The 18,984-nt window shown below is 41.3% G+C and overlaps 1 protein-coding gene across 8 annotated transcripts in view; it reads left to right on the forward strand.

Moving 5' to 3' along the window:
- LOC129114086 (RNA-binding protein Musashi homolog 2) overlaps positions 1 to 18,984 on the forward strand; it is a 234,063-nt gene that overhangs the window by 117,677 nt on the left and 97,402 nt on the right. For all 8 annotated transcript variants that reach the window (XM_054626605.1, XM_054626604.1, XM_054626610.1 and 5 more), the window contains one exon: positions 16,081 to 16,129. In XM_054626605.1, the coding sequence (XP_054482580.1) occupies positions 16,081 to 16,129 (49 nt within the window). The remainder of the gene's footprint in view (positions 1 to 16,080; positions 16,130 to 18,984) is intronic.

Below are 18,984 nucleotides of genomic sequence, written 5' to 3' on the forward strand. Positions count from 1 at the left end.
AAAATGGTTTGTGTGTACAGTTGATAGAATGCCAAGTCATATTGTCTTAAAACCAGCTAAAGCTAGTGCGTCCAACATCACAAGTTGTGACGAATAAAAAGCATTAAAACCAGAATTGGAATTGTTGAATGTAATATTCTTTAAAACCAGAACCTATAGAATCTTGGCGATACCCAAAATCCTGGTAAATGCATGCAGAGAAATGCGACCAATTCTACCATTTTGCATTTAGCCGTTTTTATTTTTATTTTTAAAGTGCCTTTAGTTTGCATACATGTGCACGCTCTTGTGTGTATTTGTTTGTGTGTTTTCCTGTTTAACGTGTGTGCATGCTCCCAGAGGGGAAACAGGCTATATGGGGTGTTATCTGCTTCTGCAGAGGGTGACAGCTAATCACCAACCCTGACAAACACTGGGGGAGAGGGGAGGGAAGAGAGGGGGGATGACAAACGAGAGAGAGAGAGAGGGAGAGAGAGCGAGGGATGGCGCTGGGCAGAGGGATTGGCATTTGAATTCCACTGTGTAACCACAGAGTGCTTTGGATCCTGTCATCACAACCTCTGTATGAGTTTGGACTTGAGCTGGACAACCGCGCAGCCACCCACCTGGCCCACTGACAACTAATAAACCCCCATCAGTAAAGGTACACACAGAGATAGGAAGGCCGCTGAGAAAACATTGCGACAATTCTTGATGAGTTGAATAAATCTTTGTGTTTGCAGAGTCTGTCAACAGCGGCTTTGATCTCCTACCTGCTGCTCGTAAATTCCCATTCTCACTGAGGGAAAAATCTGCCGAAGGGCTCGCCGGCTGTCTTTATTACCTGGGATGGCACCGTTACAGTGGTACCTCGTCAGGTATAAAGACATCAGCGCTTACAGTATTCGCTAGCCGTGCCATTAATCGTGCCCAAAGTCTTTTTGCCCAAATGCGTTTTGCAGACGGGGGGTTTTGCCTTGCAGATGGGCTGATGCGTGCTGAGTTAGTGTGAGCCGCCGGTGTCGCCTGTTGACACAAAGATCAGAGGGCTGTGAGAGATGGAGAGATGCTGTCGTGAGATGGCGGCAGGCAGGCAGGCTGAGCAGGGGGAGAGAGGAGAGGAGGGGAGACGAGACGAGGCTCCACTCTGGTTTTCAAGGAAGAATTTCAGGTCAATGCATTCCTCTTAGCCGTTGTCGTCGGTGGGCAAAGACACCTACTGTACTGTTAAACACGGCAAAAAACATAACTGAAATGTGCAAAGCAAATGTGATTCCCAGTATGGTATGTGCTCAATAAAACCCTTGAATGTTTTGTTTTTTTTTACATTTAAATGGACTTTAATGACGGCTCAGTTTGATTACCGATAGTCTGATTGAAATATCAATCTTCTCCTGGTGGTCCTGTGGCCCCCGTGGGTGGCATTATTCGGACCAACTGGCGTCTGTCTGTGTAGCCTTGATGGGTGTAATGCGGGGGGGGGCTTTATACTGGGGGAGACCCTCATCTGCTCACAGTGTTGCACTTTTCACCGCTTTGCTCTCTCTATCTGACCCCCGTCACCGAGGCAGAGAGTGACAGATGCAGGCGGAGAGGAAAAACCAGAGTGGGAGGAATATTCTTTTTCTACGCGGGCATAGCTTGAATCCTCGCTAAATAAAATCAAGGATCTCTGTCAGATGCTTTTACCGAGCACACTGCTTGAGAGCACGCAAATGGCACTATCAGTGAAGAAGTCAAAGGTCCACATCTACTCGAGAATTGAGGTTGTCATTCACGTCTTTAAGCATAGAGTAAGTGCCGGCTGTGTGTTTAACAGGCATACAATAAAGTCAAACAGTTGCGAACGGATTAACAATAATATATGATTTGATTCATTGTAGTTTTTATTTTATGTGGCTTCACGCAGGATAATTTTAACTTCACTGAGTGAGTGGAAACGGATAGCATTGTGTTCATGTATGTTTGATGGCTTGTGTTGGTCTGCTGTGGGTGACCGCATCTGTGTTTTAGTGCGCGCGCATCAACACCCGTGTACTCGTGTTGTTCTGTGTGCTAATGACAGTTGGCATTTGGCCACTATCAGTGGATCGTTAATTAGTATTGAGAGGTTTGGGGGAGAAGCACAGATTCCCCTCCATCGCACAAACAGATGTGTGTTTGATCTGCTAACCCGGCTACACACACACACACACACACACACACACACACACACACACACACACACACACACACACACACACACACACACACACACACACACACACACACACACACACACCCAGTCCATCCATAGCAACACTCTGACATATGGAAATGTCTATAAGCAAGTCCCGCTAGCCATTCTGATATTGACAGCGATAGATCTAAGCACAGGAAAAACATCAGCCAAAAAAAAACATGGATCACAGTGAGGTCTGTTGTGAGTATGCCAAAGAAAAACCATAAAGACATAAATGACAATAACCAATCCACAACAACCCGATAAGCAGAGATGCACTATTAGCAGCATAGGAGTGCACTGATAAACTCACCTCACGATTCAGTATTAGTTTTTATGATATAATAAATATATTTTTTCTTATTGATTAGTTGAATGTATTACATAGAGATGCACCAATCGATTGGCTGTCGGAGCTAAAGCTAACGATGGTTGCATTGATTAGCATTATGATGCATTCTAGGACTATTTGCGAAAAATTAGTATTGAGCGAAGGTAGATTATAATGCTATCAAGATGTGGTCAAATTTAATCTTGTAAAATGTAATTTTTAGTTTGAAGGATATTATAAAATAGATATTATAGATGGAATTATGACCTGTTTAACTTCCAAAGACTTACGTTAGCTCTGAGCAGGAACATATGACTAAAACGAAAAATGCTATGATTTTTTATTTAAATCAAAGCAAGTTTTTAGATTAAAAATTATAATCCTTTTTTTTTGCAAACAACCACTATAGATGACAATAACAAAGTAAAATGATAACATTTGGAATTTATGACAGTTTACACTGACTTCAGGACAGTTGAGATTACCTTTTGTGACGTTGTTGAAAAATGTTAGTCTGGAGCCGTGAATCGGCAGGTCAGACTTTTTGGAAATCCGTCACAAAAATGCAATCAGTGCATCCCTAATTTTATGAAGCAAACAACGATAACCATACAGTAACGTATCGTCACTAAAATGTCTATTGCCAATACTTGATGGGACCGGTAATCTCTGAACACCTTCCATCAGAACAACAAAATAGCAACTGAAAAGAGACTTCACTGGCGCAAGAAGAGAAGTAATAAAAATAATTAGTGTTTATTTTTTAAAGCCAACCTTTTAACGAACCTCTACAAAGTCACAGACACTGGAGTAAAACATTATTATAGCTCTCACTAATGTCAGAGCCTTTGTCTATTCACTTAATTGTAGCATAGTTGTCCTGATGGAATTGCTCTGTGACCTTTAGTATTTTTATTCCTTCAGCCCTTATATTTGCTAAGTGATGGTATTCTGGCTGATTAGCGTGTCTCCCCCCCCAACTCGTCGGCCAACACACACACACACACACACACACACACACACACACACAGACACACACACACACACACTATTACAAAACACAATGTATTCGCTCTCGGAACCCCTTCTCCCATTGTTCTGCTTTATAACACTGGGAAAGGAGCATCAGTCAAGTATATTAGCTGGATCCTATTACTGTCACCAGATTGCCTCTCTGAGCCATCTTAAAGAGCCCCCAGACAAAACTTCCTGTCATGTTAATCCAAGCTTTAATAAATAGAGGGATGTGTAACCATATTCAAATAGGGGCTCCCGTATTTGTGCTGACAAAGAGAGACGGGCTATCACGAAATGACAGATGAAAGTGTTTTGCATGAAAAGGAGGAGGAAAAAAAGAAAAAGTTTTTATCGGTGCTCGTTCTCTCCTATTCTAAGGGGGGAGAAATGTCAAATTATTGAAATGGCCTTTAAAAAAAAAAAGCTTAATCCTAATCTAAGTAAAACACTGCAGGTATTAGGGACAGTGGCCATTGTGAGTGAAATGAATGCTATTCAACTCAAGCTAGCAGCTCATTTTATCCCTCTTGTTCACCTATTGATATCAAAGTACATAATACACAGCTTGTCTCCGAGGGGAGATTTATGTTCATCGGACCTGTGAACATGAGAGCACACTGTCATTAAGCTCATCCGCAGATTCATGACTACAGAAGGTCTGTTATTAATTTTTACTTCCTAGATGGTTATTCAGAGGCATTACCAGCTGTGTAGTTTAGTTAAAGCTCAGGCAGTCGCACTTTGCATTCATAAATACTCTCATCAGAGACAAAGAGAGCTTAAAAACGGCCTCCCAAATTGAAGGCCATCTCTTAGATTCACGTGTGGGGAAAAGAGCAAAGACACTTCAGCTATCACAGAGGATGACATGCTCTCTTTCAGGCTAGGTTAATTTCCAGAGAGTGGTTCCTTGACTCTGGAGAAAAATAATCCTAGTTAAACCAGTATTTCCCCACCGCATGTCTGTGTGTTTTACTCTGCCGTGCAGAGGCTTCCCATTTCATTAATAAGCTGATTGAATCCCAACATGTTTGTTCGTTCCTGCCGTCGTGTGACTGGAATGTTCCACGTTTTTGCTGAGGCCGCACGGCTTTCACCTTTGCCTTGGTTAATGCAGAATTATTAACAGAACCATCAAAAACACGTCACCCCCTTTTTTTTTTTTACATTACCTGATAAAGCTGAATAACAGTATTTGTTTAAGACCCTATCTGAAATACTCAGTCCTCTATCAAATAAGGTGAAAATGTCTCGAAAAACAACAACAAAAGCCCTGATTATTATAAGCGGTATTACTAGTATTAGTAATCAGTAATAAGAATGTTAAAAACATTAGTATTGATGATTTGTAATAATAAATATTAAAATAATATAGTACATTTACTGTAGTTTATCAATGTAAGCTGCTTTTAGTAGGCTTATAAATGCTAGTTAGCCATACGCTGAGCAGGCTGGTAACAACAATTAGACAAATATGATTCTATATAGAAACATTTTAATTGGTCTTCTGCTTTATGCCTCAAAATGAATGGTATGTGTATCTAAGGGGAATCTTGCAGATGGTTTTAACATTGGCAGCATTTTTATGCTAATGACCTTTATGGCTTAAGTAATGTAAACCAAGAAAGCATCACCAAAGACTGGAAGACAGACAACATCTGTTAACGTTAGCTGTTAGCTGTTAGCTCCATTATAAGCAGGACTGTGCTAGGGAGTTGTTGCATTGAATGAATTACAGAACAATTAGTGTCTGATTAAGTTAGTCATTCAAACTGTTTTTATGGTTGTTGTTCCACGGCTTTGTTTTGGTTTGCAGTTATGATACATTGCAAGCTTTAAAACTATCATGCGGCACACGCGTGTAAATGTGACCGACAAAAATATGAAATGAAATATAAAAAAAGGCTGCAACTGGTGTATCTCTATGAATTACCCTAATATAAATATCCACTGTAATCCTTTTCATCTTCTACCACTTCCTCACTCATTTGCCCTTTTAACCAAACCTCTTCCCTGACATCCCTCTCACCCTCTGCATCATGTTCTCACACAGTCTCCCCAAACATTCATAGTATCCTCTGACCCTTTTCTGTCCCCCAGTCGATGCTGCTTGCAGCTATATTTACATTAGCAAGGAGGAGGGAGGAAGGGGAGGATGATGTAAGATGTCTATGTGTGTATGTGTGTGTGTGTGTGTGTGTGTGTGTACTAAGAGAGAAATCTGATTGGCTTACCAGGAGGAAAGACATCATTTTAAATAAGTCCTCAATGTTAAACTGTTTGCTCTAGGGCTTAGGGATTGCTCACCTCTCCAAATACTATTTTAGCTTGAAAGCACAATATTTCCCAGCCCGAGCTTCCACATGGGAGAGAGAGGGAGGGCCCTGGTGCTGCAGTTTCATGGAGGTGGCTTGCAGGCATACTCCATTCTGACAGAATGAGGAGGCACTCTGCAAGAGTGTGGCGGAGAGGAAAGGGGCCCTATTAATAAAATGACTCCATAATGGGTAGTTCCCTGTAGCTTGGCAAAGGAAGACAGGCGGATTGATGGACGAGGCCGAGGCCTACTTCCTGGAGCATACTGAGCTTTACTGTGTGGACATGCCTCCGTGGGGTATGGCCAAACACAAGGCCAAACAACATACTGAAGTCCTATTCATATAGGAAGGAAGAACCTTATAAATGGTTTCCTGTTTTGTGTAAAAGGGTCAGTTTTAAGCTCGCAATACATCACGCCTAAGACTTGTTGCAAAGCTGTCTTGAGATGGCCGTTATGCTATATGAAAGCTTCTGTTCTTTTTTTTTTTTTAAATCATGCAATATGTTCTGCCACACAGATGGCTGATTTTGAAGATGGAGTCAGATACAATTTATCTTAATTGTAATCTCAAAGTAAGAAAACAGAAAGGTAAACAGGACTCCTTGGATGATGGTATTGCAATTGTAATATGCATATTTGGCAGACATAAGATGCCAGAAATATGGATTGTTTACAATAAAAGAGTATATAAATATGATTGAGGCTGGCTTTGAGGGAGGGCTAGAGACGTGCTAATAAAATGTTGCTTTGCCACAACAGTGTTACGGTCGGCCCTAACAACATAGCAGCCTCCCGAAGGCATCACTCCATCATCCTTTCATTACATTTCTTTGTAACAGTACATTGATTAGAGTGGCCTCAGCATGACTGCCTTTTTAATTGTGTATTTGCCGATCTGAAAGCTGCGCAGTGCGCTGTGCTCGGATCAGTACTAACCATTTCAGCAATGCTCTGAGGCATTCTTTGACACACAAAGTTCATCGTTAGAATATACATCAGTTTGTATCACCATAGCGACCTCCTTGGATGCTGAGCAGGGGACCTCATAAATATGTAATCCTGACAGATTTGAGGAATTGTCCTCCTCAAGTGTTCCTCTCAAGCCATTTTGTTAATGTCAACATGAAGGAAAGTTACTGGAATAAGTGTTGACATTCAGCCCATGGTGTATATCATTAATAATTACATACACACGAGTTTCTGTCAGATGGCTGCTGAAAAACACTTGAATCGCGCTTCTCTGTCGCTCTCGTTTTTTGGTAATTAGGTATTAAAAAATAGATGAGTTGTGGATGTGAACGCTCTAATCTCATTGCTTTCCTGTTGCAGTAGAGTGTGCTTGCTTCATTCATAGTGTAATATATAGTGTACCATATGGCAGTTAACATTTTCAGTCATTCCTCAAATACGTGATTGTCCATTGGTAATTACAATTTCTGTGGTGTCCTTATGGCTCCTCGTTTCCTCTCTCTGTACTTTTTCCAAAAATATAATAAACGCATTTTACATTGTTTCTAAATCAGTATGCAAATTGTCATTAATTGAACAATATTAGATACAAACCAGGTGAAGAATCCAGTTAAGCTTGAAGGAACCTTAAAAAATATTCACTGTTAGAAAAATAGAAAGAAATTGGATAGACAGAGCAGACGGCAGATAAGCGCCTCTTCACCCCTACATCACTGTGATTTTTCTATCTCTCTGTGTGTGTGTGTGTGTGTGTGTGTGTGTGTGTGTGTGTGTGTGTGTGTGTGTGTGTGTGTGTGTGTGTGTGTGTGTGTGTGTGTGTGTGTGTGTGTGTGTGTGTGTGTGTGTGTGTGTGTGTGTGTGTGTGTGTGATGAGCATGTGTGTGTACGTTTGCACTCTAGCCGTGCATTTTTATCACTTCTACTGAGGGTTGCCACTCATCCATTATTCCTTTTGGGAAGAGAGAGGTTGTGTTCCAGATTAAACATAGCTGGCTTGGCCTCTACCTAGGACCCCAAAAAAAAAGTGCTCGTCTGTCTAGGCTCGCGCTTAAGAACAGTGTCCCTTTTGCCCCCTCGTGTAATTGCAAGAGCTTATAGGCAACTAAAATGTTGCCCTCTGCTCCTCGTTACGCCACCACTTGTAAAATGCGCTCAAGCGTGGATACTGCACACTGCAGCTCAACGTTCCCAGACAATAATATAGATTTCCTCTACAGAAGAACAATTGAAAGGGTTGTCACAAATTTGTCCATTGTCACTGGGTCGCTATCATTTCTCCGTTAATTGCCATCATTGTAATAGAATATTAGATGCTCTGCACTGCAAAGACAGTGTTGATGAAGGGGCAGTGCCAGCTGATGTTTCTCCTTGAACGTCCGTGACCTAGATCTCTCATAATGGTAATGATGATGATGATGATGATCATAATGCGATACTTCATTGATCCTTGTAGGATTTATTTTACCCCCTTTACCCCTCCCCCCACACACAGTGAGGCCGTGGTGCAGGTTCAGCCACAGACTGCTGCCCTTAAGAAGGCAGGGATTCACTCTCTTTCTCAGAGACACTTAAGGAAAAACGGATGCCTGCCAACAAGGGGGCTTAAATCTGGGTCCTCCAGTTAAACAGCTGTCTCTCTCTGTACCCAATATGTTGTTTTACTGAGTATATCTGGACCAGAAGTGGTTCAAAGTGCTTCTGTATTCATTGTGACTCTTGAGGTTTGAGTTGTGCTAGTGGAAAATCTTATTTATCAGATGCCCCTGGCGATATTGAGGTGTTATTTTTTTGTTATTATGTTTAGCCAAAGGGCCGTTTGAAACATTTATTAATAAATCCGTCAGATGTGGGTTTCCACTAAAAATGAAATGGAGAAGTCTCATCAAAAGTCCTCAAACTACACGTTGGTCAATCTACATATTTGGCACCGGCTGCTGGCTAAATCCCAGACGATTTACATCTGTGTGGTTATTGCCTTTATATATGATGTTGAAGTCACGTTTTGGTGGGGGGAGTCCAGTGAGTCTATTGACTGGAAAGTTATGAGCGTAATGCTAATCGGGATGAGAAATTCTGCCCCTTATTTTCAGTTCAACTGTCTAACCTTGACGGGATTGAGTGGGATTCTGTCTGTGCACTGTGCTTGAAGTTAATGTTATAGGTATGCTATACAAAAGCTTTAACTAAATTGATTGTTAATTATGATATTGGCATTTTAGCTGAACCAAGTCTTTCCTGCGCCACCGTGCTAGGGATGCAAATGTCAAACAATTTCCTTATTTATTGGCCATGGCCACATGTACAATCTATAGTACTTGAAAATTTAAAAAATAAATAAAAATCGAGGTTTTTGACAAAACAACAAAGCTTTTGAACTACTGTCATGGCTTAATCCTAGTGATTGGGTAAATGAACATCATAATAAATAGACATAACTTAAATGTTTAATGATTTTAAAGTAACTTATTATTACGATGCCCCCTACTCCCCTTTATCGCTACTCCAGTTTTGTACCATTCTCAAACTACAGCACATTTTCTAACAATTAACATCAGATTACTTACTCTCTATGTTGTTGCTTGATTTTTTTTCATTCATCATAATCATCATAGGAGTAAAAGGGACATAAAACACTTTTCCCTGGTCGTTTGTCTAGAATAAAAGCAAATGCAGATATTTGTAAATTGCTATGGTGAAAGCACACGTCAGTGGTGCCAAAAAGCGCTGTCGCATCTCGCCGGGGAAGAGAGCGGACGCAGTTTCAGGGCTGACGGAATACTCGCTAGTTAGCTAGGTAGCTTGTTCTTCTCTAGAGCGACTGGGACTGAGGCGGGAGGGTTTGTTGGACCCAGGGCTAAGATCCTATTTTGACGCTGATCTGCCTCATATCAGGGGCTTTTGTTGGACTGGGCATAAGCTATTTTTTTAACCTGAGGAATTTATACCAGGATTTTTTTTTAGGTTGAATTGACCACATATTGATAAAAGTTTTTTCTTAGCTTGTCAAAATGATCTGCTCTTTTGAGCATCACCTGTTGAACCCATGAAAATAGTACAGACTGCGCCTCGGTGTTGGCAGTGTGAGCATGAAGCCCAGTAATCCTCGACACCAAAACTGACACCAAAATTGCCAGATAACTACAAACACACACAGTGCAATTTTTCACACAAAGTTCACAGCAAGTATAATGGATGACGGCAAGAAAGAAACCTCTGTGCACCCAATACTACCTGCACAAAGCCCCGACGGGTGCCAGCACAAAAGCAGAGCCCAGAGCCTCAGCGAGCAGTCCCAGGTCACTATCTGTGGCTCAGGTCTCCTTTGGCATCAGATATGATCTATATCAGTGTCAACCCCAAATTGCAGGAATGCTCCTGTGCTAGCCTTCAGCTGTGAGCGGAATGTAAATGTGCATTTGACACCTTTCTAAATCGCTGTCATAATTCATTTCCAGAGCTCTTAAATCTCTCCTTGTCACCTGGCACCTCTGCTGTTTTCCTGTCCAAAAAACAGAGCACATTAGCCTTTATTGATGCCTTTGTCCTTTGATACATAATTCATCACTCAGCGGCCCTTTTTCTTTTTAGAATTATCACGTATTTTTTCCGAGGTTGTTCAAACATATGGATTGATACAGACAAAGAGGTTGCACCTGGTGTGGAGTTAGATCTCATGCTATATGACAGGAACATGATAAGTATTTTTCTTCCCGTAGCTATATATAGAGCTTCACCGTCACGTTGCTCCTAAGTTGACTGACCGCAGGACCTTTTTCGCTTTAATTTATCAGCATTACAGTACCTGTGAAGCTCACACGTTCTCTAGCTGTGATCAGATTCCTCCTAAATCAGGTAACATATGGCTTGCGGCACAAGCACATAGGCGGTCTAATGGGCAGAGGTTTATGCAGAGTCACAGGGTTCATCAGGAGTCATCTGACATATGCCACCAAGCTGCGTTTCTTTCAAATGTATTCATGTTGTACACCTTAAACCATCTTATACTGCATGCTCAATGAGTCAATCATTTGGATGTGTCAGTCTGCCTAACATACAAATGCCTTAACTTCAACAAATTGTTACATTTAAAACAAAATGTTTTGACATTTTGCTTGGAATGCAGCTTGGTAACGTTAGTTACTTATTGCAACTCCAGATTCTATGGATGTTACATTCAATAGTCACAATACAGGAAACTAATGGAATGGTCGAGGTATTTCACAAACAGACAGACGCACAATAGGATTGAAGTCAAAGACAAAAGTAGGTCATTTTTAGCTTACAAATGAAATTCAGGAAAACTCAGTTTTCAAAACTAAGTGCAGTCTGTAAACTCCAAAGCTGCTTTACATACTGAAGGAACACTACTAATCAATCAACCCACCTGTAGAGCAACTAGCTTCAACATCAACCTTGCAGGCTGTAGCTAACCTGCTAACTCTTTCATCTTTAAAATGTATTAATACCTTTACAGCCAAATTGGGATAGATGGATTTTCAAAAAAATATAGAAAACAATCTTAAAGGGTCTGTATGATTTACTGATTTGGTTGCAGTTTACAACCAACTGAAACTCATACCATGTGCCAATCAAAAACGCGATTAGCCCTATCTAAGGCCAGTGTTTAGTTTGTCTTTTCTGGGCTTCTGTAGAAACATGGCTGAACAATGTAGCATACTCTGTGAAGAGGATCCGCTCACTATGGAGATATAAACGGCTAATTTTAGGAGATTGTACACTAAAGAAAACATTTTAATTAATATTATAGATCCCCCAAATTGCTTCACACTAACCCTCACTCATTTACAAACCCACCCTCCCACAGCATTCACTCCCTGCTAGTACTGAAACTTTAAATAGGTACTGCTACTGCCACTGTTATTGATGGTGCCACTGCTACTAATACTACTTCTCCTACTGCTGCCACTTTCAATACTCTGTATTACTCTACTATTATGTGAGGACAGCACTGTTTAGGCTATCATTATAACACTTAAGAAATTGGAAAAGTATTCATATTCATTTCATGACTATCATGTTTTGTTGTATGCTTCTCACCTTGTAGAAGACAAAGATAAGAAAAAAAGAGCATTTTTACACATTCTTTAAATACATATACAATCTTGGCTAATACCCTCAAGATCAACTTTCCATTTACAGAATGGGATCGAAACCTAAAAAGGGCACTAGAATTGAATCAGCACCCTTCTAAATTGTGAATAAAAGGGAAATTGCTGGTAAGCCAACATTTCACATGCCTAATATACTCCTGTCAGGTTTTTTTTAAAGAGGGGGTTATTTGGTTCAGAAGTGTTCGCTGCAGGTTTAGTTAAAGAGCTGCCCGGCCTTCTTGCCCCCCTGACTGTCTTCAAGCAGTCTTCCCCTTTTTTTTAAGTGGCCGTGGACTGTGCATATACCACAGTGAAATGGACTTTTGCTCTTTTCTTCATTGTCACAAAAGGCCAGGCACTTCGCTGGAGTTCCCATTCCCCTTTTACATAGTGATAAGACAGCCATTATCCTTTGAACCTTTCTTTTCACCGAGCCAGGAGAAAAGGGAAGAGAGAAAGAAGGAGGAGGAGGAGGAGGACAGAGAAAGATTTCTTCCCTGAGGTGAGCCTGGCCTCACCTCTGTGTGGCGGGCTTTTTTTGTGAGCAGTGAAGAGGTCCTTAACCTTCTATCAGATGGAGGCACACAGTTGTGTTCTGCTTGAATAACTACATTGAAAAGCCCTGAAGCACGGGAGATGGTTCTATAGACTCTGCAAGTGGCAGAGAGAGAGAGAGAGAGAGAGAAAGAGAGAGAGAGTGAGAGAGGGGAGACTGTATTGTATGACCTGCTGGAGTGTGACTCTCACATGATGTGCACATTCTTTGTTAAAGTGCCCATCAGTGCTTCACTGTGAATCTGTGTTCTTTGTTGTACGGGTCTCGCTGACAGGATGGCCCTCCTCTAATAATGTCACAACAACACGGTTCACACATTCATATAATACACTTCCTTTAATAGACCTCACTTCATTTTTACAAAGTAGCAGTCTTTCTGCTCTCGGGCAGTAAATGGCTTTACAGTAGCAATGCTATCAATATCGGAGCGCAGATATTTGAATGTCATGTTGCATGAAGGGCTCATCGCCGTTGAAGGCTGATGAGACTGTTGGCTTTTTAAAAAAAAAAAAATTCTGTATATATAACTCAGTCAGATTTCACTTGTTCGCCTTGATAGCAACATCAAATTAAGTGATCATAGTCAGCTACGTAACAAAACAAACTTATTACATAGTGGAACAGAATTATAATTAGATATGTTGTGTCTTATATTTTGCAGATGCTCTTGGGTGTCATTTAACATTTTGATCACACCACACAAAATCACAGAGTAGACTTCAAAAAAGTGTTACTTATCATTAAATACAGTTGTATTTCAAGAAATCATCTCCATTTCTTTGAGTCTTAAGAAAAAAAAGAAAATGTTCTGCATCTCTACCGACGCATGCTGTCGCGGCTCTTTTGGCCGTTCCGGTATTACTTATATCCGATGACAGAAGTCAAATGCTATAAATTTCCGTCTCCCATGTAAATGATCACAGGATGTCAACAGCACTTGTCAAATTAAACGTTCTACCATAGTTGGTAAACATGCCATTCCATCTTCTGCGCTGCAGCGAAGCTTTCACGCTGTCAGATGTTGAGACATTATAAACTGTTTTTGGTTTTTAGGAGCAGATTTTCAACAGAAAAAAAAATTCTGGACTGCAGAATAAAACAAAAACAATCCAGAAGTTGCTCTGTGTTCTTCAGACTCAGGCAAAAAAAAAATCACAACCCTCTTCACTCCAAATTCCAGTTATCCCCCTTCCTCTCACTGTAATGCAATTTTAATTTGATCGCCTTGCGTGAGACAAAAGGTTAGGTTACGTGACATTATAAATATAACTGTTGCTGCAGGTGATATTGCTTAGCAGCTGTTTATTCGTACAATACTTTTATATGGTTTTCCCACCATGTAGTCATCAGACACACATTTGTCAGAGACAGCAGACTTCATTTTATTTTGCTGCATGTTTCTGTGTGTTGTGTCAACACAGGCAATGATGTTTGAACAGAAGTGCAAGCTACCATACAACACTTGTTTGGCAAGTTAATATATATATAAATATATATATATATATATATATATATATATATATATATATATATATATATATACACCCTTTTTGTGCCAACGTCATGATTAAGTCACATTGTTAGCTGACGGCAAAACAAAGGAAAGACTGGATGTAAACACAAATCACCTTAGAGTGGTACGCTTAAGTTACACTTAAAAAATGTATCCCATACCTTCGACATGACAAACTGTGATACGATGCTAGCGAGCTACAACATTGGCAAAGCGTTTCATAGATAGAAAGAAAATGTTGCCAGTAGTTTGGCTTAGCATCGGCTTACGGTAGCTGTCACAGCTGCTGCTTTGCAGCGCTGAAAGGCTAAACTATTAGAGAGATGGAGAGAAAATGTCGCCAATAGTATAGCCTTTTGCTAATCGTAGCCGCAGTCGTTAGCCTTTGCAAACGGCTAAGCTATTAGCAACATTTTCTTTCCATCAGTGAAATGCTTCGCCGGTATTAAAAGACTCTCTTTTTGACTGACTTTTTTGAGTTGTTTTACAGTGTAAGCAGCTGTAGCCAGTAATAAGCAACCTTTTCTGCATTTAAACATCTCAAACTCAGTTTCTCTTCAGTATAGAAAAAATAAGTCATCATGTTTAGAAAATGGTTCTACACTCACAATAAACAGTAATTTTCTATTGGCCCTCAGATTTTCACTGTTAAAAGTAACATATACTGTCTGCCTTTCTTTCTGGTATAGACTTTAGGAAGTGTTGCCTTAGATTACATGTTTGCTGCAAACATTCCTGCAGTGTAGGATTTTATCAGCCCCACATCTCTCCACCTGTAGGCTCTGATTCCCCGCCCCACTTCAGGTTCTGGGTTCTGTGTTTGTTTTGTAAGGGGTTACGATACCCTGTCCACAAATGAGTGAAATCTAGATGTACCTCACATATGGGTCGTTCAAAATCCATATGACTTTTGCTGGCTATATTTGGCTATTTGGCAATATTTCGGGGGGAGTTGAAAATAAAGTGCCTGTGAGCCGCCTGTGAGCCGTGCAGTGAGTAACCGGGGCCCTGCAAGCTGTGCCAGCGTTCTGTGTGCCAAATGTGTGGCAAGAGGGTGGCATGAACAGTGTGCCAGCGCTAGTCTGCCTGGCTGCCAGGCACTTCTCTTTATCCAATCAGACAGTTCGGCTTGAGTGAGACCCCTATTCTTGTCTCTTCCCATCTCCTCCCGAAGCTTTGTCATCCTCCCGTGAAAAACACAGACGCATGCTTGTGTGCACATCTCCCCCCCTCTCTGCACAGCATCAAACCTCCTCGGAACACCGTTACACTTACCTACAGACCATAATCGGAGACTGAATGGTGCAGAGTGTTCCCTCTTTGTTTCTGTCTGCTGCTGTCTTCCCCTCTGTTTTGTTTTTTTTCTTTTGCTCCCAAGACAAAATCACAGGCTAAATGAGCATGCCTCACTCTCTCTTTTTTTAAAAGCATTTCTTCATTTCTTGTTATATAGAAAGCAGCAGAGTTTGTCTAGAGATCCCTTTTTCCAGGGATGTGTGAAGAAGCAAAACAAAAAAAATGCTGTCTGTCTGTGTGTGGCTTTATTGGACATGATGAGGGATGATATTATGGTGGATGCTGCTGCCGCTGCGGCCGCGAGATGAGGAAGGGATCCCATTTGTCTCACGCTCGCTTAGCGTAATGTGTCTATCCGTCACTCTCCCCTAGACCGGACATTGGTGTTCATCAAAATAAACATATTGTCCACACAGTTCTTCGCCTTCTTTTTTCGTCGCTTGTCATCATTGTTAATTTTGCCACTTTTTCGCTCGCGCCTTTGCCACCTCCAATTCAGACAATGAGTGACTGGGATTACTAAAATTCATCAAAATTACGTGGCTACAGACAGAAAAGGAACTGGTAACCCGCAATAACCCCGCGACCGCAGAGTGATTATGTAAGAGAGGTGCTTGGAAAGAAGCAAGTGTAAAGTGGAGAGAGTTTATATTCTAAGAATAATTACAGTGAGAAGAATGAGATGTGATTCAATGGGGACAAGGTGACGTGAGGCATTTGCTTAAAAAAGATGAAGCTAATGTCAGTACTTTTCTTGTGTCTTCCAGGTTGACGATGCCATGCTTATGTTTGATAAGACGACTAACAGACATAGAGGTAAGTGCAAAGCGTCCGCTCTCTTTTCTCCTATTTTTTTTTTCTTATTTCTTTTTTTTTTTTGCTCTGTCTTTCTGAAAGGTGAGAAAATAGTCATTTTATGTCCTTTCCCCATGAGATAACACAGAACAGTTCCAATCTTACATGATATTAGGTGTACCATCTGCTCAACAATGGGAGCGTGTCAAAGTAATCAATAAGCTGGTACGGTGTTTAGAATGTTTGAGTGTGTGTGTGTGCGTGCGTGCGTGTGTGTGTGTGTGTGTGTGTGTGTGATGATGCTGGTGTGAGTGTTTCAGAGAGGTGCTTAAAGGGTGTAAAGATTGTGAGATGGTGGGTGCTGTGCAGTCAGATAACAGCATCAGATAAGGCCCCGGGAGAAGCACTGACTTTATCGCCGTCTCTCATCGGCGCCTTATCTGAGATGAGGGGGACGTTTCTCTCTCATGCAGAGGACTTTCCAAAGACAGGTGCCCTCCCCCCGCGCCACAATGCAGCGGCGGGCGTTTGACGGCAAAGCTGCAAGCTCACGGGGCCCCGACTTCAACCGCCGGTTCGCCCACACAGGGCTGTCACTTACCGAGCCGCGTGCGCCATGGCTGTTATTGGCTATGAATCGTCACATTGGTACGTTAGAGGAACTTTTAGGGAGACAGACTGTCCCCCCGGCTGTGTGTGTGTGTGTGTGTGTGTGTGTGTGTGTGTGTGTGTGTGTGTGTGTGTGTGTGTGTGTGTGTGTGTGTGTGTGTGTGTGTGTGTGTGTGTGTGTGTGTGTGTGTGTGTGTGTGTGTGTGTGTGTGTGTGTGAGCAGTCGACAGGCACTGACAGGTATTTCCACGAGAGAAAGGAGCAGACTCCTCTCTGTTTGTCACACCAGTCAGCTCGTTTGTAGGCAGAGCTGCTATCGCACCATCGCAGTGAACCGGGCCGAGCACTCGTTTTGCCACACAGACGCAAACATCCCGTTTTTGCAGCAAGCGACTCATCCTCTCTCAACCTGTATAAATGTTTAAGTGCAGTCGGCTCGGAATTGAAAGCTGTTTTGTTTTTTTCCTTGCAAACTCTCTGACTTTCTATCTCTACTGTATTGTGTGTGTGTGTGTGTGTGTGTGTGTGTGTGTGTGTGTGCGTGTGTGTGTGCGCTGTGCAGACGAACTCTTTGAGTCTGGCAAACAGTTTCTAAGTGTGGAACATGTGAACTGTAGTGGAAGTGATCTATGGCTTTAAGGGGATTTTGATCCGAAGTGACGGAACCCAGTGTGAGGTCTGCTTTGGGACGAAGTCTTTTTTCTCTCTCTCTCTCTCTCTCTCTCTCTCTCTCTCTCTCTCTCTCTCTCTCTCCTCTCTCTCTCTCCTGTCTGCTGCACTGCCAGCCCTCTGTTAAGGGGGGGGCGCCACGCTCGGGGAGTGTGTTAGGCGTTTGCCTTTGGGCAGCAAAATGCCCTTCAAATGAAGACAATGATGGAGAAACAGCCTCCTTGGCAATTTTGCTGATGACAGCGGACGTATTTATATTGAGTGTGACACTGAGGCAGGAGGCAGGTGCAGCACTTGCTGTTGTTGCTGTTTCTTCCAACTAGCATTTGGATATTTTGTTCTGGTAGGAATTTGAAACAGCGGATATATTCGCTACTTTCGTCTTTAAAAAAATACACAACAGGTTCTTCAAGATGAAATGTATAGAATATTACAGAGCCATAAGAAAAATTGAATAATTGATCAGAGCCATTGGTGTGATAGTGTAATATTAATGGCTCAGCTGCCCTGTGACCACAAAAGAAAAGGACATTGAATATATAATCAGTGAAACCAGTGCCTGGGCGCCACTTTCCCGCTGCCTACAGCTCCAGTAATGGGCATCTGGCAGGACTGCAGTCCAAATCAATTTCCCACCTGTGTTCATTTTTTATCTTTGTGATAGAATCATGAAAAAATAATTCTGGCTTTTTCTGAAGCGCTGTAATAGATAGAAATGACACGTTCTTTATTACAACAATCCAGATGTTACACAATGTGATTCTTCTAAAAAATAACATTGTGCCTATACCATAGTTCCCAAAAATAGCAGTTCACTTAGTGGTTCAAATACCTTTCAAAGCACTGCAAGAAACAGAATTTTGTAAATCTGGAATGCTGTCATGCAAGTGTGGTGTCCAAATTCCATATGCAGTTGGTCTGCAACCAAATTGACCCAAAAGCCTAAAGCACAACAACAGACAAAAATTCCTATCAAGGTTGTCAAAAGTATAAATTCTTCCATACGTTTTTCCATACCACCTGTTCAAAACAATACGATCATCGTCAAATAAACATTGGATAGTATCGAAAGTACTGCAGCTATAAAAATGAAACAGATCTACAATAACATTTTCTACCCAAGGCTGCACAGATGAATCATTGGGGAAGACCTTCCACTGGTCCTCAACCTGTGGCTGTGACAGCATTCTCTCCAGCAAGTCGAGGTGCGTTTTTTTAGCACTTCTCTGGACTATGATTAATTTAGTGCGTGCAGTTAAAACACCAGTAATAATGTTGTTTTAATGAAAAAATATCCTATTTAATGTGCTAAGGACTTTGTTTTTGTCTTGCCATGGTATCAAAAGAGGAATCGGTATCTTTTTTCACAGTAGTATTGAATTTAAGTTTAAAATTCACAACCATAATTCCAAATGTTTCGTAAAAAAAGTGGCTATTTTTTGCTGAAGCAAACCAAGAAGAAAGAAAGCAAATGTTCTTGAAGTCAGCAAGCATTTTTATATTAACTAAAGCTTGTTTGAGGCAAATACGCTGTTGAGAAGAGACTACATACTTACAGCAAATTATGTAGCTGTGTACAAAGTAAAATCATTTCTTCA

Source organism: Anoplopoma fimbria, chromosome 24 (genome assembly GCF_027596085.1).
Source record: "Anoplopoma fimbria isolate UVic2021 breed Golden Eagle Sablefish chromosome 24, Afim_UVic_2022, whole genome shotgun sequence".
Taxonomy (NCBI): Eukaryota; Metazoa; Chordata; class Actinopteri; order Perciformes; family Anoplopomatidae; genus Anoplopoma; species Anoplopoma fimbria.